The following is a 25,503-nucleotide window of genomic DNA, read 5'->3' on the forward strand; positions in this document are numbered from 1 at the left end:
CATTCCCTCTACTCTCGTGCTCCATTTCCCTATTCTCGCATTTCTTGAACAAAACTTCGCGTCCTCCCGTAGTTATCAAAAGAGACAACCTCTCCATCGCTCATTCTCAACGTTGCTTCACTTGTCTTACATGTATTTTGTACCTGATGAGTTTATAATTTAGGGTTTTTGTATTCTGTGTACAGATTTTGAAATTTATAAATGGGGTTTTGAATGTAATGTTATGAACTTATGAATGTATATCTGTAACATTATGTATGTGTAGATTAACCATTATGAATTGATTCTTAGATTGTTTTTACTGCTGTTTATTCACTATCTATGCAAGCTTTGAATGTCCATAATGTCACAACTGTTATTGATACTCTGTTCTCTTATGAATTTTCTGTTGAACAATTATGTATTTTATGTTATGCAAATATGTATTTTCTGTGTGAGATTATGAATTTTCTCATATGAAATTATGAATTTTCTATTGTGAGTTTATGAAATTACGGTTTTGATATTATGAATTTTCTGATATGAGATTATGTATTTTCTGTGTGAGATTATGAATTTTCTCATATGAGATTATGAATTTTCTATTGTGAGTTTATGAAATTACAATTTTTGAGATTATGAATTTTCTGTTCTGCAGTTATGTATTTTCTTTGTGATATTATGAATTTTATGTTATGATATTATGAATTATGTGTGACTGTTATTGATGGACAATATATTCTTTTCGGTAGAGCATGGCTGAATTTATTCGGCATTCCCCATCCCCCTCTACTGAAATAAAGAATATATTTCCATCAAACTCATGTCAGTTTTGTGTTATATTATATGTTGTATATGAATTAATTGCTTTCTAATGTTTTTAATAAAAGCAATGGACTCTGCTACGCGTAAAAGAACATGTTCACAAACAAGGGCAATTTTGAGTTCTCAAGCTGCAGAGGCATCACAACCCTCTCAAGCTGCAGAGGAACAGAACACCGTGGTCAAATCTAAAACAAAAGCCAAGAGACAAAGAACAACAAGGGCCGTACTCGATTCGCAATCTGATGAACCATCCCAGCAGCAGCTTGCGGAGCATGAAGTAATAAGAGAAAAAAGGTCAAAACAAATAAATGATAGGCATAAGGGCAAAGCAGCCATTGGGGAAGGGGAACAGGCAGATAATGATGCAGAAGGGAGTGCTACTGCCTACTTCAGCACGCGAATGGGGCGAAAGACCATGTTCAACTTTGTACAGAAACTAACGCCAGAACAAAAACAATCTGTGCGTGATATTGGTTTTGGAACCCTGTTGAACCTTCAGATATGCACAAGTGATTCACAGTTAGTTTAGTATTTGCTTGACAACTTTGAGCTTTACCAAACACATTTCAAATTGGAGAATGATAAGCTCACTGTTGAGGAAGAGGACATAGAGTACACTCTTGGCATTCCACGGGGAGAAAAGGTGGTTGTTGAGGGCCCAAAGTATGATGAACAAGGAAGACCAGAGTACAGAGCTTTGTTACAAAGTTGGAGGACACGATGGAATATTAAAATTGGTTCCCCAATCACAACCAAAATGGGGGATGTGATTGTTATCAGAGGGGATTATGGTGAAGAGTTTAAAAGGGACTTCATGGTCTTGACTGTTTCGTGCATGATGCGAGCATTTCAAACACGCGACTGCAACCATAGAATACTCAACTCTTTGGTAAATGTTGATGAAATAAAGGAATACAACTGGTGTAGCTACACCTACAACTCTCTTATCAAATCCATTGAGAAGTACAAGAAAAAAAGTAAAGGCTTTTTTACTGGACCGTTGACATTCATACTGGTAAATTCTAGTTACACATCAAATGTCTTTATTGCATTCATTGTCTTAGTGTGATTATCTGAGCTTATGAGATTATGCATTTTTTGTTAATAGATTATGAATTTTCTGTTAAGCAATTATAAATTTTCTGTTATCAGATTATGAATTTTCTATCATGCTATTATGAATTTGCATTTATAGATTTATGAATTTTCAGTTATGATATTATGAATTTTTAGTTATGATATTATAAATATACTGTTCATATGGATTATGAATTTTCTACTATGGTATTATGAGTTTTCTGTTATTTGATTATGAATTTTCTGTTAATAGATTATGAATTTTCATTTAAGCAATTATAAATTTTCTGTTATCAGATTATGAATTTTCTATCATGCTATTATGAATTTGCATTTATAGATTTATGAATTTTCAGTTATGATATTATAAATATACTGTTCATATGGATTATGAATTTTCTACTATGGTATTATGAATTTTCTGTTATTTGATTATAAATTTTGTGTTAGGAGATTATGAATTTACAGTTATAGAATTATGATTATAACTTTTTTTCCCTTTTTCTTGAAAATTGTAGCTATTCTACTTTGATCGGGTCCAATTCAAAGGGATGAGAGTTGAGAGAACATATCCAAGCATAACTGCATGGATAAAAAAGCATGTAAGACAAAGAGTTTCTGCAGAAAGAAGGTCGGGTGGATATGGTAAAGGGAAAGTTATCCCGCGTGTTGCAAAGCCTACTGCTCCTGATGCTCCTGATGCTATTGCTTCTACTTCAAACCAACCTGCTGTTCCTGATGCTCATCAGACGGTCCCAAGAGTCTCTGTGCCGCCATCCAGTGTTGATAGAGTCACACAAGTGCTACGGCGGCTTACTGCTGATGTCTTGGAGTTTGGAGAGGCAATGGCTGAAGTTGGCAAACAAAATGCCCCTGTGGATGTTATGAAGACCGCCTTTTCTGGAATTTCTACCATGATCACCGTGGCAAGTACGATAGACAGACCACCAACCCCAACCTCCTCTCAACTTGATGACATCTTCTTCGGCCAGGAGTCTTTCACAAATGCCGTTGATGCTTTGGTTGAAGCTTTTCAAAAGACCACCAAGCAAATGGAGTTTGAACCTCCATCATTTGATTTGGGAATTTCTTATACCCCGGCACCATTGGTTGAAGAACCACAAGAGCAAAGCACGTTGGATGAACAGCAATTGGATACCCTCGTTCAAGACATTGTGAAAGATGCTCCTGGTGCTGCTGATGCTGCTACACCTGCTGTTACACATGCTGCTACCCTTACTGCTACCCCTGCTACTACACCTGCTGTTACACATGCTGCTACCCCTACTGCTATCCCTGATGCTTCATCATCTGAACCCCAAGAAATAACTCCATTGATTAGGGTGCCATTCCCCAAAGATCTCCCTGGTGATGCTGCTGCTGCTACACCTGCTGTTACACTTGCTGCTAACCTTGATGATATTGATAGGTAAACTAATGAAGTTACGAAATTGTGAATTTTATGTTATGTCATTATGAATTATGAATGTTCTTATATGATATTATGAATTCACAGTTTTGAGGTTATGAATTTTCTGTTATGTTATTATGAATTTTCTATATGAGATTATGAATTTTATGTTATGGGATTATGAATTTTATGCTATGAGTTTATGAATTATGTGCAACTGTTATTGATGGACAATATATTCTTATTATGTAGAGCATGACTGGATTTATTCGGCATTCCCCATCCCCCCTCTACTTAAATAAATAATATATTTCCATCAAACTTATTTCTGTTATGATATTATTCACTATCTATGCAGCTTTGAATGTCCATAATGTCATGCCTGTTATTGATACTATGTTTCTCTTATTAACTTTCTGATATTATATTATGAATTTTCTTCTATGAGATTATGAATTTTCTATTCTGAGTTTATGAAATTACAGTTTTGAGATTATGAATTTTCTGTTATGCAATTATGTATTTTCTGTTATGCCATTATGAATTTACAGTTATCCAATTATGAATTTTCTGATATGAATTTTCTGGAGAGCGAATCAGATGTTGAAGATGTCACTGTCCGAAAGAGACCAATCCGAAAGTACAAAAACATCCCGCTAAATTTGATATCACCTTTTTGGACAAAGAATGCACCATTTGTCCATAATGCTAGTGCCACAGAGAAGGTTGTATCAAACTATGCCTTCATGGATGCTTCTGCAAATCATCCAATCGAGTATGTTTGAATATGACTATTTAATAAACTTTTATTTCCATGAATATTTAACATTTATAAACATGTATTAATTTATTTACTTATTTATCTAACTTTTTTGGTGTTGTAGTGAAACTCTATTTAGCTTTGATGAATTCTCTATGACACGGAGAGATTTCCACACTAAGCAGCGGTGAAATTTTTAACACCTTCATTGATGTATGGGCGTTGAGGCTTACATTCCTCAACACAAAACGTGCATTGGGGAAGCCAAAATGCATATATTTTAGCACGTTGGTACATGTAAGTTTAGACCAGAAAATTTTACAATTTGTAACTAATTACATATTGCACAACTTATCATTAATACGTATTTTTTTCCTCTTAGCTACAATTTGACCCGACTGAACAGTGGATGAAGGATCTTCCGCTTCAAAAGCGGAAGGAAAATTTCAACGAGCGGTTACAATATGAAATTTCCAAATTTGGAAATCTTGACATCAATGATGCTGATCTGGTAATTTATAATTACCCACTTTCAACTTTTATTTAGTAATGACATTTTTCTTCTCTATTCTAACTTCTTCTTCTTTTGACATTAGATATTTTTCCCCGTGCTTCGACACGGACACTACTTTATTATGTGCATTAACACCATCACAAAAAGTGTTGAAATCATAGACAACAAGACCCTGCTTCCTGGTGTTACAAAAATTGACAAATATCAAGATTTCCCCAATCTACTGGTAACTTAACATTAAACTTGAACTTCTAATCATTTGTTACACATTTCCTATGAATCATTATGACACTAGTTTGATTTTTGTCCAGATGACTGCTCTAAAGGAGTACTTGACTGCAGAGAAATCACCTCTACTATCCAAGATACAAAAGCTTCCTGTATCACACTTGGCCCTTCACTGGAAGGAGCTTGACAATGTCATTGACTGTGGCATATATGTCATGCGACACATGGAATCGTACAAGGGGGATGTTCAAGATTGGAATAGTGGGTTCAGGAGAAACACCCGTGTAAATGTAAGAGTATAACATATATTAATTTCAACTTAGATTTACTTTTTTTTTGTTTTTTAACATCCCATTAAACTGATTATTTTAATGTTTTTTTTAAGGCTGACTTCATTTGGGAACTAAGAGCTAAATATGCGTCAAACATTATCACATGTGGTAGGAACACTGAAAGATCACGGGTTATGAAGGCAGGAAAGGAGCTCTCAAAGAAGAAATGAAACTATACTGTTTTTGGTGTTTGAAAATGTTGTGAACATGAAGCATTAATTTTTTCAATACTTCATTTTGAAATTTTGACTGTTGGTACCCTAGATTAAGAATCTCTCATTTTGTAATGTGCACAGATATTTTGCACCTGTGAATATAAAATCTATTACTCTTAATTCAGGTTACATATGGATCATATTGATTTATGAATTTTCAACTACCATATTATGAATTTTCTGTTATGCAATTATGAACTTTCTATTATGAGATTATGAATGTATAGTTGTCAATTATAACTGTAAATTCATTATTACATAACATTAAAGGAACATTCATAATGACAAAAAGGAAAATTCATAATCACATAAAGGAACATTCATAATCAAATAAAGGAAAATTCATAATCTGACACATAATTCTCATAATCTAAATAGCATAAAATTCATAAGTACATACTGTAAATTCATAATCACATAGAGGAAAATTCATAATCACATAAAGGAAAATTCATAAACTCATAAAGGAAAATTCATAATCTGACACATATAATTCACAATCTAAATATCATAAAATTCATAAGTACATACTGTAAGTTCATAATGACATAAAGGAAAAAATTCATAATGACATAAAGGAAAATCCATAATCACATAAATGAAAATTTATAATCTGACACATATAATGCAAAATTGCAGATGTACACATCAAACATATTGCAACTATATAGTTCAAATCTAAATATTTTGCATAGTATTCATCACATCACTGCTAACAGGGCCGAATTTTAGGCTGTGCAAGCTAGGCTACCGCACAGGGCCCCCTATTTTAGAGGGGCCCCAAATTTTAAATGTCCAATATTTAATTTTTACCTAGCTAGTTTATAAATAAAAATTAAAATTTTTCAATTGAATTAAAAAGGTTCCATGAAGTGATGGTAAGAATGTGTATTTATTGTATTTTAACTTGAGGTCAATGGTTCGAAACTTGCATGTATTGGTTTTAAAAATTGTTATTTTGGTAGGGCCACATTTATTTACCAGAACAGGGCCACAAAAACTTAAAATACGGCCATGACTGCTAAACATATGAAGTTCTATTAACACAATCTCAATCTATATCTACATTCTTATTAAAATGAACAAATTGTGAACCCCCAGAGCTTGGATGTACGAGATATCCATCACGAGCAATCTCTGAAATATTTTCCAAGACCAATGATTGAACAGGACCCTTTGTAATTGAAGCAAGCTTGTTTGCAGCACTCTTTCTCCCCCTTGTTGCATTGTACTTCTTCTCAATAACACTACTACTCCTTTTATTTCCCACACCTTTACTCCTCCGGCTTGAAGGGTCTTGGACAATACCACTTGACGAAGACACAGCACCCTCCTCAATATTCACATCCCCAATCTCAGCTTCAATGTTTTTCCTTGCATTCTCAACAGCTTCATCACAGAATTGTCTAGCAACATTGTTATCTTGACTACAAACAATAAGCCTTTGAAATTTCATACTAATCTCAACAGCCCAAATTGAAGAAGGGACACCACCATTATAAAACACGGATGCAATGTCCACATTTCTACCCTCAACAACCTTTTTAGTCCATCTTTTTAGAATGTATTTATTGGGAATACTAGAAACACAGTGCACATGAAGTATACGTAAGCAATGGCAGCAAAGTATTCCCAATTCTGAAAACAGCTTGCAACTACAACATATATCCAAATTGATTGGCTTAAAAGTTACTTCATGCCTTATGATGTCTATGTCTGGTCGCCACACGTGATACTTGCACTTACATCCATCATTCACCACCATTTCTTGATAACAAGAGCTACCTTTCATAAATTGTTCCTCGAACAAAAAATATATCTCAATCGTATAAACCTCTCTAGCATGTGAAAGGAGTTTCACATGATCCATCATCATGGCAGGTACTCCTTGAGAACACCGGAAATCCTCACCATTTTCCTTACTTCTCCATTCAGAAATAACACTCACAAAGGATGAATAAAAATCACATAAACCCGCAGTCTTGGACAACCTTCTAGAAATTGAATGATTTGTAGTTTCACTCCTTTGAGAAGATAAAGTACCCCCGGAGAAATAATCCTTGTTGAATGCTGGACACTACTTCTCCCTACAGTCATAAAGCTTCTCTAGCCAGGTATTCTTATGACACTTATATTTTGTAAAGTTAAAACACATGTTTACTAAGATTATTCTGAAAATTCATAATCTCATATTAGAAAGTTCATAATCATATAACAGAAAATACATAATGACATAACAGAAAATTCAGAATTGTATAACTGTGAATTCATAATCTCATATTAGAAAGTTCATAATCATGTAACAGAAAATACATAATGACATAACAGAAAATTCAGAATTGTATAATGTAAATTCAAAATTTTTATCCCCTGTTGAATACACGGAATAAATGACTAAAAATACCAAAATATGGTACTGAACAAAGTAAATAATAACATACCTTGTCCGATAAACTTCAAACTCAGCTTCAGTCTCGGTGTATTTCAACACACAATTGAACATATCCAGAAAATCCTTATGATTCCTTAATGCCTTGATATGCTTCTTCGAATTCTCACCAATATGCCATATGCAAAGACGGTGACGTGATGTAGGAAACACCATAGAAATGCCAGCAGCCATAGCTGAACATTGATCTGTCATGATAGTTTGTGGACACTTGCCATCCATGGATCTTAAAAACGCTCTAAACAACCACGCAAATGACTCTATCCTCTCATTCATCAAAAACCCACATCCAAACATTACATTCATGCAATGATGGTTCATCCCTACAAAAGGACCACAAATCATATCATATTTGTTAGTGCGATATGTTGTATCGTGCACTAACAAATCACCAAACACCTCATAATCCCTTCTCATTTGACCATCTCTCCAAAAAAAAACTACACAATCTTCCATCCAAATCAACTTCAAAATCAAAAAAGAAATCAACCTCATTAGATTGCCTCCTCTTGAATATTTCAATCAAAGAATTGGAATCAGTTCCATCCAAACACTTCAAACTCTCAGAAGTCATCAAATTGTAAGCATCGCGGTTGGTAAAGCCAACCAATGGAGAACCCCCTGACTGACGTTTCAAAAACCTCATACCATCCGCCAATGCAACACCACTATTCTTCATATCTTTTAAATATTCAAGATGATTATTTCCCACTCTTCTATGCGAACGGAGCAGATGACTCTTGCCAAATGAACATAACTCATGATTGTGCTCTTTCACATGTTTTATAACTGTCCACATCTCATCACCCCCCACACCAAACTGAACAAGTGCACCACAACCATTCCTTATATCAATTTTTAAATAAAGCTTAACACCACTATTTGGTTTCTCCTTGTACCCAGCCTTAGCACAGAAGAACCTCTTCATCTGAATTGACTTAGTAGATGCCTTATAACGTTGTTGGCCTTTCCTCACACTAAAACTAACTCTGTATGCATATCCATTATATAACTCAAAAGCTTCATCACCATTGCTTACTACAACACCAACCAAGTCTTCATCAACTGCAATTGCAACAAAAATATAACCACACCTATACCAACTACTAAAATATGAATGTGCAGTTCACCTATAATGAATATAATATGCTACAATAGAAAATTCATAATCTCATATGAGAAAATTCATAATCACATAGAATAAAATTCATAATATCATATCAGAAAGTTCATAACAGAGACAGAGTATGAATATTAGTTGTGACATTATGGACATTCAAAGCCGCATAGATAGTAAATAATATCATAACAGAAATAAGTTTGATGGAAATATATTCTTCATTTAAGTAGAGGGGGGACGGGGAATGCCGAATAAATCCAGTCATGCTCTACATAAGAAGAACATATTGTCCATCAATAGCAGATACACATAATTCATATACTCATAGCATAAAATTCATAATCTCATAACATAAAATTCATAATATCATATAGAAAATTCATAATAACATAACAGAAAATTCATAACCTCAAAACTGTGAATTCATAACAGAAACTAAGTATTAATACCAATCACAACATTACTGATATTCAAATTGCATATAATCACCATGAATCAGTACTTACAACTACCAGAAACCACATTCATGATACACAAGCTAATAAAAGAACATGGACTTGAAGACGGGCCAGCAATGTCAATGTTTAACTCTGCTTTATCAGTGCTTATTGAATCACCAACAAAATCTTCATTCACTGAGTATATGCAAACAGTGTAACATACCAGTTAATATGTTATGAACATAGTAATGTTACATTATGAACATTCATACCACATGCATGAACAGAGTATCAAAATTCATAATTGCGTAACAGAAAATACATAATCTCATATTGTAAAAATTCATAACAGAAACACGGTACTAATACACAATTGCGATATTATGAACATTCAAACTGCATAGATACTGAACAAATACCAATAAAAACAAACTAAATCTTCAACATGCTAAATCTCATAAATCAAACGAAATCAAACGCATAAAATCGAACGAACTTGGAATCACAGAAATCAAATCACCGATCGAATCTTCTCCTCGAACCGCAGTCTCCTCCATCGCGAATAGGAAAGAATCGCGAATGTCGAATCGAATCAACCGCAAAGAATTGTGAAACTGCCAAATCAGAACTGCCTTCAAACTCGGTGCTAACGCCGTTAATAGAACAATTTATTTATTTATTTATTTTTTAAGAGACACCAAAAACGACGTCGTTTGGAAGCGTGTTCACCAAGCATGGTGAACACGTTTCCACGGCATAATTTGCGACCCGCAAGCTAGGGTACATGCACCTAAAGCCCGCCCCATGTAGGTTGGCGGGCCCCGCGGCCGACTCGCAATTTTTTTTTTTTGAATTCAAACTTCAAAAAATAAAAACGTAAAGCCTACAAATAATATTAATTTAATCATATTTAACAATTTTTAAAAAAGTTATATTATTTAAAATGTTATATATATATATATATATATATATATATATATAGTACTGTCAAAGTGGGCGAAAACCCGCAAATTTACCTGGTCAAAGTGGGCCAAAACCTACGAGTTTGCCCGCCTCCACCCCACGGTGGGACGGGTTAAGGTCATAGAAAAATAGACATGCAAAAATGCTAGTCTAACGGGATGGGACGAAATTGACTTGCAGCCCGTGGACCAACCCACGGCATGCGCAAAAATATATATATACTAAATATACATATGTTACACTATAACATATGTTATTAACATATGTAACACTTACACAGCTGTCTTGCTGTGTAACATTATATATATATATATATATATATATATATATATATATATATATATATTTATATATTTATATATATATAATTAATTAATTAATTATTTATTTATTTATTTATATATAACTTTAATTAATTTTTGAATACGAAAAAATTAATATTATTTTTAGATTTTACTTATTTTCTTGAACTTTGAATTAATATTAATTTTTGTTAGACTATAAAGTTGGATTGCAAATTTACAATGTTAGTATTTGTAGACTTTACTTTTTTTGGTTTTTTTTTTTTTTTCTGAACTTTGAATTCAACAAAGACAAAAGCTTAAAGAAAATGTCGGCCGGCCCGCAGGACGGGTTAGGGTTGCATGAATCTTACCTGGTGGGCCGACGCGTAAAAATTCGCCATAAATTAGGCCTGCGGTGGGGCGGGGCGGCCCGCTTTGACAGTAGTAATATATATATATATATATATATATATATATATATATATATATATATATATATATATTATCAAAAGAGTGCTATTCACAAAAGGATTTTATCAAAAGTATCAAATAATTAAAATTTTGAAGTATTTAATTCTTTTCATTTTCCTACTCATTTTCTGGAAAATGAACCAAACACACAAAGACAGTTTTCCGTTGTGTAGCCAAACACCGGAAAGAAAAATGTTTTCTGAAAAATGACTCATTTTTCAAAAAAACGTTTTCTGGAAGTCATTTTTCGGGTTTCCAAACGCACCCTTAGTGAATTTTCACCCACAATTTTACTATAATCTTCAATTAAATTTTCACTTCTTACCAATATATCACCTAACTTTTATTTCAAGAAATTTAAACTTACTAATTTGACAAGAAATGTTAAACTTACTAATTTGATCACTTTTATGAGGAGATGAAATTTGTAGCGGTCTTAGGCTAACCTCAACCCAGGAAATGGTTCATTTACTAGGTAAGGGCGTTAAAAAAATTATTTTTTATTGCTTAGTTTGTCACATAGGATAGCAAGTTTGCTGTTTCAGCAAACTTGGCCGCCTTTGATGCCAGCCTTTGCTACCAAATGGCATCAAAGGCTACCATGTAGTACTTTTATTTATTTATTTATTTATTTATTTTTATAGTTTTGAGTTAATGTTTTAAATTGTTGTGATATTGGGGTCCACTTTTAAAAGTTAATTGAATTTGCAGAGATGTAGTATGAATAGTAAATGAATTGCAAAATTGGGTGATGTGAAAGTAGACTCATTTTTGAAAGTGAGAATATTGCGGGGATAAGCATAGCATTACCAACTATTTGACATTTTCATCCAATCACAATCACAATCACAATCACACAACACTACATACCAAGCCTAATAATAATGATAATGATAATGAGCCCACATGGGTAGCTCAATTGGTCATAGAGGTGAAACTTTGGAAGAATGACCAGGGATTGAGTCTCATCAGCGAGCAACCTTTCAAAGTGAGGGGGGGCTCCTTGTGCGCAGTGAGCACCGGTCTAGCCCATAGAGGGACCTTTGGAAGAATGATAATGATCATAAATTTTATTGATTTACTATTAGAATTCATGGGTAAACTAAATATTTATATTTCATTAATTTACCTACACTTCTTTTAAGTAAATTTGATTTTTCTACTTTTTTTTTCCCTACCTACTCAATATGGACTATGTTAAAAGTATAAACCCTCAAATTTCAATAATACATGTAATATATTTTCCTTAGAAGAAAGTATAAAGATCTAACAAACATTTTTTTTCTTTCTGGCACATCAAAACAAGCTAATTAAATCACCAAAATTTTGCTAATTAACCATGCCGTTGACCTTATTACTAGTAGCCTCCACGTTCAAGGTCTTCTCTTATAAAACACCAATGTCAACTTTTATTTGTCCATTGATAGGGGAACAAAAATCTTGGACTAGGAAGATGTGAGTTTCAAATTTTGGATTAATTAATAAGCATGTCATTGCACTAATACTTTCATTTTTATTTAAAAAATTAATTATGAGGTCAAAGATTGAGTTCACTAAGCTAATTATATATTTAGTTTGACTCTTAAAAGAATAAAGATAATATATTAATAATGATATTTGATTAAATTACTTGTATTATAAAAGTGAAGGGCTTGAAAACGTGCAATAAGTGGAGGTGCATTAATTTGGATTAGAAAGGAGCAAAGCCTAGCTATGATCTAATAACCAAACCTACATTGTAAATCTTATGCGGGTTAATTATGGAAATGTCCATTGAGTATAACGAAATTATCAATTTGATCATTGACAATTTTTTTTTTTTTTTTTACCAATTAAGTCTCTCAATTTTAAAAATCTTAGGGTCTGTTTGGAAAGCAATAATAAGATATCAAAACAACAACAACAACAACAACAACAACAACAACAATAATAATAATAATAATAATAATAATAATAATAGTAATTAGTGGTGTGGTGGTGGTTGTGGCGAGTGGTAGCGGGTGGTGGTGGTAGTGTGGTCTTGTACTGGTGGTGGTAGTGGTGGTGATGTGGTGTTAGTGTAAAAGTTGGAAAATGACTTCTCAAAAAAAGAGGGGAAGTCATTTTCTTCCAAAACAAGCATATTTTCCAAAGTGTTTTCCTTTGACTTGATTTTTCAGACACATCCAAACATTGGAAACTCGAAAAATGATTTTCAGAAATCATTTTCCGAGTTTCCAAGCATACTCTTAACCAATTTGGTCCTCCGTTTGTTTTACCGTTAGACATCCGTTAACTTATCATGACCAAATTTGTAATTTTGCTATAGTCAATGGATCATTTCGGTAATTAAATTTTCAGAGGAAATGGTATATGTGATGACCGAAATGTTCTCTTGACTATAACAAAATTATCAATTTGGTCCCAAGTTAAGGAATGTCTAACGGCAAAACAAACGGATGACCAAATTGGTTAAGAATTTTAAAGTTGAAGAACTTAATTGGTTAAAAAAAATAGTCAAAAACCAAATTGGTAATTTCACTATAGTTAATATGACCATTTCGGTAATTAAGTCATCTTATTCAAAAAATTCTAAAAACAAATACAATGAATTCAATGATAATCACAATTTATATATCGAATTTTCATTATAAAGAGTATAATTATTTTATATGTTAAATTAAGTGGTGTGATTGTTGTGGATAGTGATATCCAAAAACATAATAAGTCTCAATCAAAGTTATATTCATAATTTATGTCTATGTTTTTAGTGTTAACCATTTTGTATATTGTACTTTAATTTTAAAGTTGTAGTGTTGTACTATATAATTTTTTGGATAAAAATACTCTTACCATTATAACTTCCGTTATCTTTTCCATTACTTTTACCATGCACATGTATCCACCATATATTTTCTTATATTCTTTAATATAATGATAATAATATTTGTAGGCATTATATATTGGATTAATATAATAAATAAATTTTATTTCATTTAGATTTGAATTAGTAAAAATTTGTTAGTTATTTTTAAAAATATAAATATTGGGCATATATTTTTGTGCATCGCGCATTAAAAAAAAAAAAAACTATGATTATAGGAAGATTTTTGTGATTCTGGTCTTCTTAATGAATTACTAGATATTTTCTTAATAATTAATTCAATCATTATTGTGTGGACCATGGTTCATACAAGTTGTTTGGACCATATTTTGTCTATTATAAAATAATGTACATTCAGTAACAAAAATAATGTACACTCAGTACAAAAATAATATACATTGTATTCAGGGAATGTACATTATTTTTGTTTTGAGTGTACATTATATTGTATAATGTACATTCAACACAAAAATAATGTACGTTTAGTATAATAAAAATGTACTTTTTGTTATGGTCCACACAATAATTTGCCTAATTAATTGGAAGTTTTCTCGGTTGGAATAAGACTATTAAAAATTAAAGTAATCATATGATACATATAGAATTATGTTCAAATTAAATTCAAAAGTTTATATTATTTGGAGCATGCACGTTTGGAGGGTGGTATTAGACAGGCCTGCACGACTATAATGGTTTGACCGAATTCAAATAAAATATTTATAAAATGTTGTTTTAATTACATTCTAATTCTGCTCCCAATTACATTCTAATTCTAATCTTCACTTTCTCCGTGTTGCCATGTAAAAATGTACTGTAATATTTATTGGAACAGAAGGAGGGATTAACCCGGTTGGTAAACTATTGAGCACCAGAACTGAAAATTCTTCCACGCATTGTCCCGCGACGGCTTACCGCCCCAGACTTGTCCTCCCACATCACATCCTCTACCATCATCGGCGCCTCATTCAAATACTGACCTCCCAAAGCATGCATGAGGGCCGATAACTGTAATATTTATGAAACTTTAAAAAGAAAATTCTTATATTTATTGATTATTCATAAATTCTTTTAATCGAACCTCAATCCTAAGGGCTCCCATACCCCGGCCCAACTGAACATCTGATAGGGATTCGCGAGGGACACGCCCTCGGTCTAAAGCAGGAGTTCTCACCATCCTTGCTTCAATATTTCATATTTGGCAAGCTCAGAACTCTCTGTACTTTGACAAAGTGGTTGCTGACTCGGAACGGACTAGCTCCATGATCATTAAGAACATCTTCCAAGTGATGTACAAAATCTACCCGGGAGGTTGGCAACAATAATGCTCGTAACTGTGTTCTCTGGTTTCTTTACGTATAAACGGCCTTCAGTTGTGGCCGTTCTGTTTGTTTTTCCTGATACACTACTGGAAATTATGGAATTTCCAACCACTTGAAATTGATCTTAAATCAAGTAGAAAGTCTTGTTCTGACTACTTTTGGTATCCGAAAAAACCTTTGTTGCTATTTCCGACCACTTTTTGCTTTCAACTTGATTTAAGATCACTTTCAGGTGGTCGGAAATTCCACAATTTCCAGTAGTGATACTGTGTTTTTGTTTTTTTATTTATATAAAAAAAAAAAAAAAAACTAGTTACACTTTTGTTTTAGCCCCCATTCCGTACGCCTCTTTTGGGGGGAGGGGGATGAGTGGTTGTTTTGTTTTCATACGCAGGTGTCAGCGTTTTTTGTCACACCGATGCACCTACGGTAGAAGAGGTACCCTAACTCACCCTGTCGGGGTTGTGGTAAAGGTGCGTCAATCCAGCACACAGGTGTTAGCGGTGTAATGACACCCTTGAACAACGATGTACCTACGGTTAAGAGGTACCCTAGCCCACTCTGCCGGGGTTGTGGTAAAGGCGCGTCAATCCAGCACGCAGGTGTTAGCGGTATAATGACACCCTTGAACAACGATGTACCTACAGTTAAGAGGTACCCTAGCCCACCCCGTTGGGGTTGTGGTAAAGGCGCATCAATCTGGCCCGGTTGGTATCAAATAACGGCTTCTGATACATCGATGTACCTTCGACAGACAAGGTACCCTAGACCTGCTTGCCGGGGTTGTGGTTAGGTGCATTTTCCCGGTACACAAGTACCGGCGGCATAACGGCACCCTCAACAACGTGCATGCCCGCGGGATAAGGGGCACCATGGCGTTGAGAAGTTGATTTGGAAACATTTACTATTGCTGACCAGGTTGTGACATTGCTTGTTAAATTTCGTGGGAGGTAAAAGAATGATCTCACTGGAATAAATACATGTTATGATGCATTTTATTCAAAAATTAATTGTTGTGGGAGTGGAAAAGCTGTGGTGTTAAGAAGTTCTATAATAGAGTTCGAACCTCACCCTCTTTGTTCTTTGAAAGAACCCCATATATGCTGCATGGAACTCTACGTTGCATGGGAAGCCGCCTGGACTATACTATGTTGACTGGGCAGAGTTGACTTGCTGATTAGGATGTGTGACCGGACAAATGATGTGGCATGCGTGATTGGGCCGTGCACCTCAATTTTCCGGTTCCACAAAAAGTGGACTGTCTATGACCATGGGTTGGGCTGGGCTTGATTGATTGGGCAGAGTCACAAGTTGACTTGCTGATTTGGATGTGTGACCAGACGGATGACGTGGCATGCGTGATTGGGCCACTGATTTGGGCCGTGCACCTCAATTTGCCGGTTCCACATGGGTTGGGCTTGATTGACTGAATAGAGTTGACTTGCTGACTGCGATGTGTGACCGGACAGATGACGTGGCATGCTCGATATGCTCGATTCACTATGTTGACTGGGCAGAGTTGACTTGCTGACTAGGATGTGTGATCGGACAGATCTCAATTTGCCGGTTCCATAAAAAGTGGACTGTCTATGACCATCCCAGACAGATAACGTGGCATGCTCGATTCACTATGTTGACTGGGCAGAGTTGACTTGCTGTCTGGGATGTGTGACCGGACAGATGACGTGGCATGCTCGATTCACTATTTTGACTGGGCAGAGTTGACTTGCTGACTACGATGTGTGACCGGACAGATGACGTGGCATGCTTGATTGGGCCACCGATTTGGACCGTGCACCTCAATTTGCCGGTTCCACAAAAAGTGGACTGTCTATGACCATAGGTTGGGCTTGATTTACTGGGCAGAGTTGACTTGCTGACTACGATGTGTGACCGGACAGATGACGTGGCATGCTCGATTGGGCCACCGATTTGGGCCGTGCACCTCAATTTGTCGGTTCCACAAAAAGTGGAATGTCTATGATCATGGGTTGGGCTTGATTTACTCCTACTCATGTTGTTTTTAATTGGGTTTGGCTACTATGTTTTCCCCGGCAAATTATTGTGTGGACCATGGTTCACACAATGTTACGTGGACAATAACAAAATGTACATTTTTAATTTACTAAATGTACATTATTTTTGTACTGAATGTACATTATATAATATAATGTACACTCAGTACAAATGTACATCCCCTGAATACAATGTACATTATTTTTGTACTGAATGTACATTATTTTTGTATTGCATGTACATTATTTTACGGTATACAAAATATGGTCCACACAACTTGTATACACCATGGTCCACACAATAATAATTGGTTTTCCCCTCCAATTTCTTGCCAGAAACCTTGCTAGATGGGCTTGGGTTTGACTTTTGTGGCTTGCGTTCTATACTTGTAATCTCAGGGTATGCCCCAATAACACATGTATTTGGATTCTTGTTTTAATTTACACTAGTTTTTGCCCCGTGCGATGCACGACATAAAATTTAAGTAACTTTATTATTGATAATATTTTAAAAACAATAAAATAAAATATTAATCATGAAATTAAAACTTATTATGAAATGTATTTTTCTTTAACAATACTAAATTGGTTGTTATATCGAACATCACATACTGTTAGCATATATTATAAAGAATTGTGTTATAACATACCACATGAGATTTAAAAAGTGTACATTAAAATAATTATACACACACACACACACACACACACATACATTTTTATAAAAAAAATTTTAAAAATTAGGAAATCAAACAATATACAATAAAAAATTATGAAATTAAATTTTCTTATATATAAAAACATTTATTAATATGATTTGCAATTAAAGCCTATAGTACATATACTTGACAATATATAAATAAAAAATACAGTATCATCATCATACATTGAAACTAACTACGAAAGTCTTTTCTTAAACATTGCTTAATAATAATAATTATATACGTACAACATATATAAATCTAAACTAAATATGAAATATTTCATGACATGAAAGAAAAAATAAAACCTGCAATGCTAAGCCCAATAAACATTTAATTATCTATCCATATAACCCAATTACGTTGCATTTCAGCCCAATACCCGAGCCCATTAACCCAATTATAAAACTTGACTACCAAACCCTAATCTATATTTTTTGACGATTGCGCTTCCGTCTACTATGTTGCGTTCGTCATTCTCTCTAAAATGTTCACTGACTTACGCGAACCTTCTCTGTTTCCGGCGTCTTGACACACTCGATTTTAAATCATCGCACGTCCAAGTAATCCACTACTAAAAAACTTTTTAGATAATCTGACCGTAGCTTTTGACCGTTGTGGAATTGCTTTCTTCCCCAAATGCCGATCTGAAAAATCGGGTGACCGGAGCAGATCTAAAACAAACTAATAAATACAGTATCATCTTCAGGTAAAACTTATTGTTTAAAACGAAATTAAGAAATACATCATATTTTCTAATTACTTAATATCAGTTCAATAATTATTTGTTTAAACTTATTCGTCTCTCCAATATTATTGTTCATGCAACTGATTTAAATTTTAAAAAACTTTTTTTCAATTTAGTAACTAATTTAGTAACTTTTTTTTTTTTTTTAATTTTTCCCTCTCAAAACTATATTAGAATGAATAATTAAATTGTTGTCGATCAACAAAATTGCAAGAATAAAAAAACAGGTTAATCTTATTTTTTAAAAATCGGATACTCTAATTTTTTTTTCAGTAAACAATAAATTAATTTATATAATAAAATGTTAACTTGAAAATACTGGAATGTATTACCTGCTTCATCATTAAATAACAATAATTGTAGATTAACATGTATTGAAAATAGATAAGTATGTTGCATTATATACCTTAAAATGATGCAATTTCATTTAATTGATATTTAATACCTTAAAATGATGCAATTTCATTTAGGCGGGAAATTGATTGGCAAAAAACATTTTGCTATTATATAGAGTAAGATAAGATAAGATAAGATTTCCGAGTTTAAGACGGTAAGTTTTGATTGAATAAGTTATTTGACTCTACTCATTAAAAAAAAAAGTTAGTTTGATGAAAAAGAAGGTCAAAATGAGTAATGTGGTGTAGCCAAACTTGTAAAAATAAAGAACCTGTATTCCTTCTTAATTAAACGGTAAAATCCAGCAAGTAAACACTGGTATTGTCTTGTCCGTTTCTCCATTTTTAAAACTTAAAGTTAGTAGAAAAATAAGTTAGTAGCTTCTTAACTTTTTTTCCATCTTTATCATTATTATTTTAAATAAATAACATCATTTACCCTTCACAATTAAAATCGTTTTGACCTTTTCTCTTCTCTTATTTAATTTTAGAAAAAAAGACATTTTATTTTTCAGTTATAAACTTTACTAGGACCACTTGAATTGTTACAAAATGAGTCCACGATGTTATTTATACTTATTCCACCTCCTCAATAGACGGTGGAGATCTACTTTATCGTATGACTATGATTATATCTCTAAAATCCACCCTAAAATTCTATATCTCTATGAGTTCTATAATGTTTTATAAGATTCTATAAATCTTTACACTTCAAAATCTTAAATTTTAATATGTAAATAATCCTATTTAAAATTAAAATTATTTAAATTTTATGAAGATGTCCTTTTTAGTATTTTTATATTTATTAGCTTATCAAAAAGCTAATTTTACCAAACACTTTTAAGCATAATCAGCTAGCTTAACAACTCTTCATTTTTCAGCTTCTAGCTTACAACTTTTCAATTTTCAACTACTTTTTAGTTTTCAGCTAGGTTTGTCAAACATACTCATAGTCTATCACATTAATTCTAATGGATGAGTGGATGATCACAAATTGTCTTACAACTACCCGCATACACACATTAGGAAAATTAGAAAGATGAATTCTAATATGTAATTGGTGCCTGATTAAGCTATCCAATTTTACTAAGCAAAGCATGTTACACATTTCAACATTTGTTCCAGGAAACTCTCTCTTTACATGTGAGACCAGAATTTCAGCTATGTTCTGTCCTTACTTTCGAAAGAACACACTACAGAGTACAGAATGTTGCATCTCTACATAAAGTTTGTATCACACAATCAAAATTAATTGCGCAACATATGTGACCAAAACGTTACCAAAGGATGGACCAAAGAGACTTTAGATATGATTGAAATTAAACTACATTATGAACAAAAGAAATAAATATTAGACATTATCTCATTCGAGCAATGCACATAGAAATCTAATTTTACAAAATAGTTTAATTTCAATTAATTAACTTATTAGCTAATAGCTCAACTGTCAACTTTCAGCTAGATTTTAAGTTAAGTGTGCTAAACAAAGCTTTATTTAACTTTTTATTTAATAATTTAGTATGCTTATAATAGCAGTGTTTTGAAAAAAAAAAAAAAAAAAGAGGAGATTTTTTTTTTCAACACACCAAGTCAAAATATTATTTTAAGACGCATTTTTATGTTTAAAAAAATAAAATTACTACTATACAACAACATATAGAACATTTTAAAAAGACATTAGAGCACGTTCCGATAAAAACTCGAGTTATATTAAAAGTAATATTAAATATAGAAATTATTTAAAAGGTGAATAAAAAAGAGATAATGACAATTGTACATCTTAGAAATAACAATTTCAAGAGTTTCTCTCTCGCCACGTTTTCGCGAGTTTCCCAAACCCTATTTTTCTAGGGTTCCGATAGCATTTTTGAGCGTCCGATAGCGGTGTTTCCTGATGGCAGCGGACGGAGGAGTGGATATCTCACAACTGTGTGCGAATTTAACCTTGGCAGACGTCGACGATGAGGATATAACGGCGCGGGTACCCAATGTTCCAGTGGGAGGGGAAACCCAGGGTGCAAGTTATTATGCGGTGGGAAGGGTAGTCACCAACAAGCAGGTTAAATTCCTTTTCTTTCAAGATACAATGGCGTCAGTTTGGCAGCCTGCGATGGGAGTCACAATGCGTCAGTTGCAGCCTCAACGCTTCCTTATCCGGTTTTATCACGAGACGGATTTGGCTAGGGTTTTGAGGGATGGTCCATAGACGTACGAGCAGAGTTTGCTTGTGATGAAGAGGGTCAAACCTGATGAGGACCCGGAGACAGTTAGCCTTAATCATGCTGAGTTCTGGGTCCAGATACACGCACTACCGGCTGGCCTACGTTCGAGTGCAGTGGTTTCGGCGATAGGCGGGTTCCTGGGTACTTTGATAGCTACTGATGAGAAGAACTTTGGGGGATCAATGAGAACATATTACCGTGTTCGGGTGGCCCTTGACATTACTAAACCCTTGAAGAAGCAGTTGAAGATGAAGAAGGATAATGGCGGGTGGGTGTTTGTGGATTTCAGGTATGAAAGACTGCCGACCTTTTGTTTTCTTTGTGGGATAATAGGGCACGGGGATAGGGTCTGCCCAAGGATTGCTAATGGGGCGGATTTAAATGCTGAAAAGCCGTATGGGGTGGGGCTGCGGGCAGGAGCGAGGCGAGCTGTTCCCACGGCGGGGCAGCGCTGGGTTGCGCCTGAGCTGGATGAACATCGGAGGGTGTGGGTGGCTCCTGGAATGATGGTGGGGGAGTCGCTGCAGTCGGCAGTGGGTGAGACCGAGGTGGCAGTGTCAGTAGCTAAGAGGAAGAGGGTTGATGAGCAAAGGGGAGTTGATGGGGAATCCCAGATTGTGGAGGAAGTGGAAGACGATGTGTCAAAAAACGGCCTGGAGGCAGGACTTGCGTCGCAAGCCCGCCGAGGATTATGAGTATCATAGCATGGAATTGTCGGGGGCTTGGCAACCTTACGGCAATTCGGGTACTTGCGGACATAGTTCGCGTGAAGCGGCCGAGAGTGTTTTTCTTGATGGAGACATTTGTGGACAAGCATAGGATGGAGGAGGTGCGGGTCCAGTTGGGTTATGATAGTGTGTTCATGGTTGATGCGGATGGGCATAGTGGGGGACTTGCATTGTTATGGATGAGCTCGGTGGATCTCCAGGTTACGGGGTTTTGTGCTAATTATATTGATACAACTGTATGTTTGGATGTGGGAAGCCCAGTGTGGCGTTATACGGGGTTTTACGGCTTCTCCCAAAGGACGAGGCGTCGAGAATCTTGGCAGATGTTGCGGCAGTTGGCAGGGATGAGTACTATGCCCTGGGCTATAATGGGAGATTTTAACGATCTCATGAGCCAAGCTGAGAAACGGGGACGGGCCCCACACCCCCCGTGGTTAATTAATGGCTTTTGTGAAGCGATTGCGGATAGTGGGTTGCAAAATTTCCCGTTTGAGGGCTACCAGTTCACATGGAATCGGCATAAGGGGACGAGTAATATGGTGGAGGAGAAGTTAGACAGGATTCTGGTCACAGATAGTTGGTTGACAATGTTTGAGGGTGCGTCGGCAATGTCGTTGGCATGTCCGTATAGTGATCATATGCCTATGCTGCTTGTACTGGTTGCTGTGGTGCATGTTGCACGGCGGAGGAGGTTTTTGTTTGATAATGTATGGTTGCGGGAGGAGAGGTGTAGGGAGATAGTGGCTCACAGTTGGGGCCGAACGGTGGGACTTGGGGTGTTAGACCGGATTGAATCATGTGGCAGGGACTTATGGCGTTGGGGGAGGACCTATAATAGGGACTTCCAACGGCGAATTGACAAGTGTAGACGAGAGCTGGAGTACCTAAAGCCGCGTAGTGATCGGGATGGGCTTGTTGCATATGCTAATGTGGAACGAGAAATGCTTCATTTATTAGATCAGCAGCACCTTTACTGGAAACAAAGAGCGAAGGAGCATTGGTATAAGGATGGGGATTTGAATAGTAAATTTTTTCACAACTCAGTGAAGGCTAGGAGGCGGCGGAATAGAATAAGGAGGTTGAAGGATGATGAGGGGAACTGGATACAGTCTGAGGAAGGAGTTGGGAATGTGATGCAGGCATATTTTACTAATTTGTTTGGGTCTGAACAGGGTGACGTGACTGAAGTAATTGATGCCATTCAGCCTAAGATAAGTGCGCAGCAAAATGCCCAGTTGCTGCGGCCTGTCAGTATGGAGGAGGTGAGGAAGGCAGTTTTTCAAATGCATCCGGATAAGTCGCCGGGGGCGGATGGTTTAGGCCCGGGTTTTTTCAACATTACTGGGACATCGTGGGGGAGTCAGTAACCGGCTTCTGCAGTGAGTTCCTACGAAATTCTACGTTACCGGAGAAGGCGAATGATACATATGTGGTTCTGGTCCCAAAGAAGCCAACACCGGAGTCTATGAAGGATTTGCGCCCCATAGCACTGTGTAATGTGGTGTATAAGATAGCTGCTAAAGTTTGCGCAAATCGGCTCAAACCGCTTCTGGAGGGGATTATTTCGCATGCACAGAGTGCTTTTGTGCCGGGTCGCCTTATTACGGACAACATAATGTTGGCGTACGAGGCGCACCACTATCTGCGTCGGAAGACCCAGGGGAAGGAAGGGGTGGTGGCCCTGAAGGTGGATATGAGTAAGGCGTATGACCGGGTGGAGTGGGGTTTTCTTGAGGCTGTGATGATAAAGATGGGATTTGAGAAGCGGTGGGTGGATATTCTGATGGAGTCTATTAGAACTGTAAGGTATCATATTCTGTATGAGCAGCGACAGTTGGGGCCTATCTTGCCAGGAAGGGGGTTGCGTCAAGGTGATCCCTTGTCACCTTATCTGTTCCTGCTGGTGGTGGAGGGCTTGAGTGTTATGATAGACAGGTTTATGGGGATGGGCAAGTTGCATGGCGTCTGTGTTGCCCGGGGAGCACCATCGATCTCTCATCTGCTGTTTGCAGATGATTGTTTCCTGTTTCTTCGGGCAAATGAAAGTGAGACTGTGGGCATGAAATACGTGTTGGACACATATTCGAGAGCATCGGGACAAATGATAAATTATGATAAGTCCGTGGTGTGTTTTTCGAGTAATACGAAGCCTGCCCAGCGGACTATGGTCACTCAGATGTTGGGGGTGGTGGAAGGGGATACAGCAGGGAAGTATCTAGGGCTCCCTTCGATAGTAGGACGGAGGAAGAAACAGATTCTGGGTTTTCTGAAGGATAAGATCCTAGCCAAGGTGAGGTCTTGGAATGCAAGGTTCTTGTTAAGGGCTGGAAGGGAGGTGCTCTTGAAGAATGTCATTCAGGCGATGCCAAGCTATGCAATGATGGTTTTCCTGTTGCCACGAGGGACCTGTAGGGATATTGAGACTATGATGAATGAATACTGGTGGACAGGAACTGTGGGAAATGGTAAGGGTATACGGTGGAGATCATGGCAAGGGTTAACAGCACCGAAAGCGGTAGGGGGGATGGGTTTCCGATCTTTGCATGAAACTAATTTGGCGCTGCTGGGGAAACAAGCGTGGAGGTTGATAACGAGGCCGAACTCAATGGTGGCACAGGTTTATAAGGCCCGGTATTACCCGAATACCACTTATGATGAAGCAGTGGCGGGGAGTAACCCATCCTTTATTTGGCGGGGTTTGCTTGAGGTCCAGCGTGTGGTACGAGACGGCTGTAGGCGGAGTATTAGAAATGGCCAGGACACGGTGATTGGTAAGCATGCATGGTTGCCATCTGAGGATGAGCCTTTTGTCACTACGCCAGTAGATGAAGGGATTTTTAACTCACCGGTATCTTCTTTGTTTGATGCTCAAAATGTAGGATGGGATGTGGATCGAGTACGAGATATTTTCAATGCTCGGGATGCCAGCTTGATTCTGAATATCCCAATTTCAAAACGGAGGCCCAGGGATTCGTGGTACTGGTTATGGGAAACGAGGGGCGAGTATTCTGTTAAATCGTGCTATAGACGATTGAGGGGGAATATGGATGATGTGCGGCCGTGGGCTCAGATATGGAACTTGCAGGTGCCACCGAAGGTTAAGCATTTTAGCTGGCAATTGGCTTCTTCTTTTCTGCCTACTAATGATGCCCTTGGAACGAAGAATATTCACTGCGGTTTGATGTGTTATATGTGCAGGAGTGTGCCCGAGTGTGCTTATCATTTGTTTGTGGAATGTGCTGCTGCAGCTCGTGCCAGGACTCTTGCGGGTGTGCCAACCGTGGGGTGCCACATGGTAATGTTATAGATTTGGTTTTTTGCTATGTTGTCTCGTTTGCATGGGCTTTTAGTACCAAAGTTTGTTATGGTGTGTTGGGTTTTGTGGCAAAGCCGTAATGAGAGTGTTTGGAACAGTGTTGCTTTTAATGTGGAGTTGGTGGTGCA

The 25,503-nt window shown here is 36.2% G+C and overlaps 2 protein-coding genes across 2 annotated transcripts; both read right to left on the reverse strand.

Moving 5' to 3' along the window:
- Nucleotides 1–6,392: 6,392 nt before the first annotated feature.
- On the reverse strand, nt 6,393–7,106 carry LOC109162709 (protein FAR-RED IMPAIRED RESPONSE 1-like). The gene has a single exon (XM_019311394.1). The coding sequence runs from the start codon at nt 7,104–7,106 to the stop codon at nt 6,393–6,395; it is 714 nt and encodes a 237-aa protein (XP_019166939.1).
- Nucleotides 7,107–8,190: 1,084 nt separating this feature from the next.
- LOC109162710 (protein FAR1-RELATED SEQUENCE 5-like) lies at nt 8,191–9,907 on the reverse strand. Its single transcript, XM_019311395.1, has 3 exons — nt 9,847–9,907; nt 9,417–9,545; nt 8,191–8,855 (listed from the first exon to the last, which is right to left on the reverse strand). Exons 1-3 carry the CDS (start codon nt 9,905–9,907, stop codon nt 8,191–8,193), a joined length of 855 nt encoding a protein of 284 aa, XP_019166940.1.
- Nucleotides 9,908–25,503: the final 15,596 nt, after the last annotated feature.

This window comes from Ipomoea nil, unplaced genomic scaffold (assembly GCF_001879475.1).
Source record: "Ipomoea nil cultivar Tokyo-kokei standard unplaced genomic scaffold, Asagao_1.1 scaffold2957, whole genome shotgun sequence".
NCBI classification, from domain to species: Eukaryota; Viridiplantae; Streptophyta; class Magnoliopsida; order Solanales; family Convolvulaceae; genus Ipomoea; species Ipomoea nil.

Bases quoted from the DNA above. Each gene is read 5' to 3' on its own strand.
- LOC109162709 (XM_019311394.1), bottom strand. From the start codon at position 7,106: ATGGTGGTGAATGATGGATGTAAGTGCAAGTATCACGTGTGGCGACCA.
- LOC109162710 (XM_019311395.1), bottom strand. From the start codon at position 9,907: ATGGAGGAGACTGCGGTTCGAGGAGAAGATTCGATCGGTGATTTGATT. The intron at 9,546-9,846 runs GTTCGTTCGATT...GCATATACTCAG, and splicing joins TTTGATTTCTGTGATTCCAA to TGAATGAAGATTTTGTTGGT. The intron at 8,856-9,416 runs GTAAGTACTGAT...TTGCAATTGCAG, and splicing joins GAATGTGGTTTCTGGTAGTT to TTGATGAAGACTTGGTTGGT.